This window comes from Lottia gigantea (genome assembly GCF_000327385.1).
Source record: "Lottia gigantea unplaced genomic scaffold LOTGIsca_1105, whole genome shotgun sequence".
Lineage (NCBI taxonomy): Eukaryota > Metazoa > Mollusca > Gastropoda > Lottiidae > Lottia > Lottia gigantea.
The window spans coordinates 6484-9480 of NW_008707014.1; the positions used below are offsets into that span (position 1 = coordinate 6484).

At 33.9% G+C, this 2997-nt stretch overlaps 1 protein-coding gene across 1 annotated transcript; it reads right to left on the reverse strand.

The window, feature by feature from the left end:
* Positions 1–710: 710 nt before the first annotated feature.
* On the reverse strand, positions 711–2539 carry LOTGIDRAFT_176369 (hypothetical protein; the record flags this gene model as incomplete). Its single annotated transcript, XM_009047365.1, has 4 exons — positions 711–846; positions 995–1060; positions 1666–1922; positions 2444–2539. The coding sequence occupies 4 exons, from the start codon at positions 2537–2539 to the stop codon at positions 711–713; spliced, it is 555 nt and encodes a 184-aa protein (XP_009045613.1).
* Between the last annotated feature and the right edge of the window lie 458 nt (positions 2540–2997).

Here is a 2997-nt window from a genome sequence, read left to right on the forward strand (position 1 = left end):
TGTCATTGATCACATTGGAAAGTTTGCAATCTGATAATCCAATGGAGTTAAATGGAGGGCCTATTGGCTGTAGACTGTGTTAGATCTGTGTTGGTGCTGAGTCGGTTGATTATTGAGTACCGGTAGTCAAGATTTAGACTGGAGTGTCTCGGTAAATGGAAGTGAGAGGCAACTGGTGTGTCCCTCTTAGGATAGATAGGTTCACTTATTTAAAGAGTTCAAACACTAACGAAACTTGTCACTGATAATCAGGGATAACTGGTCGCACAACCAATCTTTATCTCTTATATTAGTTTAAATATAGTTGAAATAAAATATAGTCTATTATCAACCTGGCTTAATACACATATTCGGAAACAAATGATTAAGCTGTCATAATAGGCAGTTTCTAAGTCAAAAAAGGACCTAGTATACACTATAGACACATCGGTTCTAAGGTATTAGTATCTCTGATATTGGGTACCTGACAGCACCTCACAGAGTACCTACAAGACCTTGTAAACAATTTTTCATAATCAAAAATTTGGAAAATGCCAACTCTTCTAAAACTTCATGAATGTTTTGAATAACAATTATGACAAAATCACTGTAAAACTTTCATTGAGCCCTTGGGGTTACCATGTGAACAAAAAGTACCGAACCAAGAGATGTTACTGGATTGCCACACCCATACACAAGGGTTACAACAATAAACCAAATTAAATACATGTTTATGTAAATAAGACATCAAACCTTTGAATATTTTGAAGGAATTCTTTGGTCCATGGTTCTTTTGCTATGCCATCACATATCAAGCCTGCACTCAGATCAGTATCAAAATTAAAACAATCACTTATATTTTCCCATCTGAAAAAATAATAGTCAAATTCATTCTGCCATATTTACCAATTGTTTTCAACTACCCATGCATTGCTGAAAAGAATATTTGCATTTTTGCTACCACCAAAGGTTCTAAGCACCTCTGACTCATATAAAAAAAATAAATAGCACTTACATAAAAGACATTTGTACTGATGCATATTGTTCAGGTTTGTTGTTAACATCATTACATAAACCAATTCTAAAAATTCAAAGGACAAAATAAATATCAAACAAAGTGATTTCTAGTATACAAGTAGATTCTAACAATATTTCAAAGCTGAGAGAAGCCTATATGTAATGTTAAGCAAATCTAGAAATTCAAAACATTAACACACACAATATACTTTTTTGGGGTAGACTAAAAGATAGTAATCACATTATAGGTCTGGCTGGCTTTAATATTTTCCACCCAAAGATCTATGTTCATCAAATGATGATTAATATTAAAGATGGGTTCCCTTATTTTTATTATGAAAAAGACAAAGCTAATACTTATATGAAAAGAAAGTAGAGATGTTGTAATGACTTGGAAAAATACCAGTTTGTCTCACATGTCCATAATTAATTCATAATTAGCTAAATTAGAAGATAATTACCAGCAAAATTCCAATGAGTGACCGATCGAGAAAGGTCAAAAAGTCTTCTTTGTTTATCCATCCAGTACTATAAAAATATATTCTAATGTGTAAACAAAAGGATTACAAGTCAACTCGTCTACATGTCAACTCATCAACAAAGTTTGTAGACGAGTTAACCCAAGTTTGTTGATGAGTTGACATGTAGATGACTACCAAACAAAAGTACCTCATCAGACCACTGTAGTTGATTTTCCATCTTAACATTGGTTCCAACATCTCAAATTTTAGACCAGCACATTCAAAGGAAGATCCATTAGTATTAGCTAAGAAGACATCGGGATGTACAGGATGTTGAAACTGGCCAATACCAGGTAGATCTAGAAATAACCAGATTTCAGCACATCTGTCTGGTCTTCTGGCAACTCTCATCACTAGGTTTGTACCATCAGGTCCAAAAGCAGCGAAGTAGGTTGTATCTATTGCCTAGATGAATTCAAATACAAATTTTTCAGCTGGTAGCATAGGATGAACTCTGGTAGAATATACAGGAGTGTATTTTTTGTACTATATAATATTCTCACTTTTGATTTCACACTCCTGTTCAGAGCATGTGCTTATGTTACTCAAATTCATGATTTCCTGTATTGGAAAAATTTCCAGAACTAGCTGTCCTGATGAAGTTGATAGCATAGTAATTTTTCTTTCATAATGTTGAGAATTCTCTATGAAGACTACCTCACTATTCAGAGTGTGTGCTAACATTTGCTCATAAGCCTGAAATCCTATATCAGAAAATTAACCTCCACTTCCAAAACTAGCTGTCCTGATGAGGCTTGTTATCCTAAGCAAGTGTCAGCAAAATGAAATGAGCTCTAATCTAATATACATATGTATGTATGTACATTAAACGAATGTACAATTTCAGTCTGATTTTAAAGATTTCCACTCCTTAATCAATCTGCTTTCCACTATCTAATAAATTATAACCACTAAGGTTTACTTACAAAAGGATGGTAATCAACTGGCTGGGGAGACTCAATTGTTTCTGGATCAGTTTCACTGATACCATAACCTTGTTTTATACCAGATATATCATCCATCTTGGATTTTCCTTGTTTTCTCTTTCTTAGCCATAATAGAACATGGAATATCAATCTTTTCATCCAATACCATTTTCCTACAACATTATTTTACATGATCAAGAAAGATAACTCAATAAACATCCAGCTTAATATTGTCATATTCAAACTTGACCAACATCTCATCTATGAAAGATATCAATGTAAAATTATCAGATGGTAGCTTCATCATGAAAAGTCAATGGGGACAATGGTATGACATGAAATGGCGTTGTAAATCCTACTTGCTTCTCCTGATTGGACAAGATGTGCAAGACCATGATATGAGATGGAGTTTTACATCCAACATTTTCAGTTTTCCAGTTTACTGGTAGCACCATACTGCAGTGTGCAATGAGGAGAATGTTGCTAGGATAGCTGAAATGCTATTTTAATTTCCAATGTCAAGGGGTATGGAACATGTTTTCGCTTATCTGAAA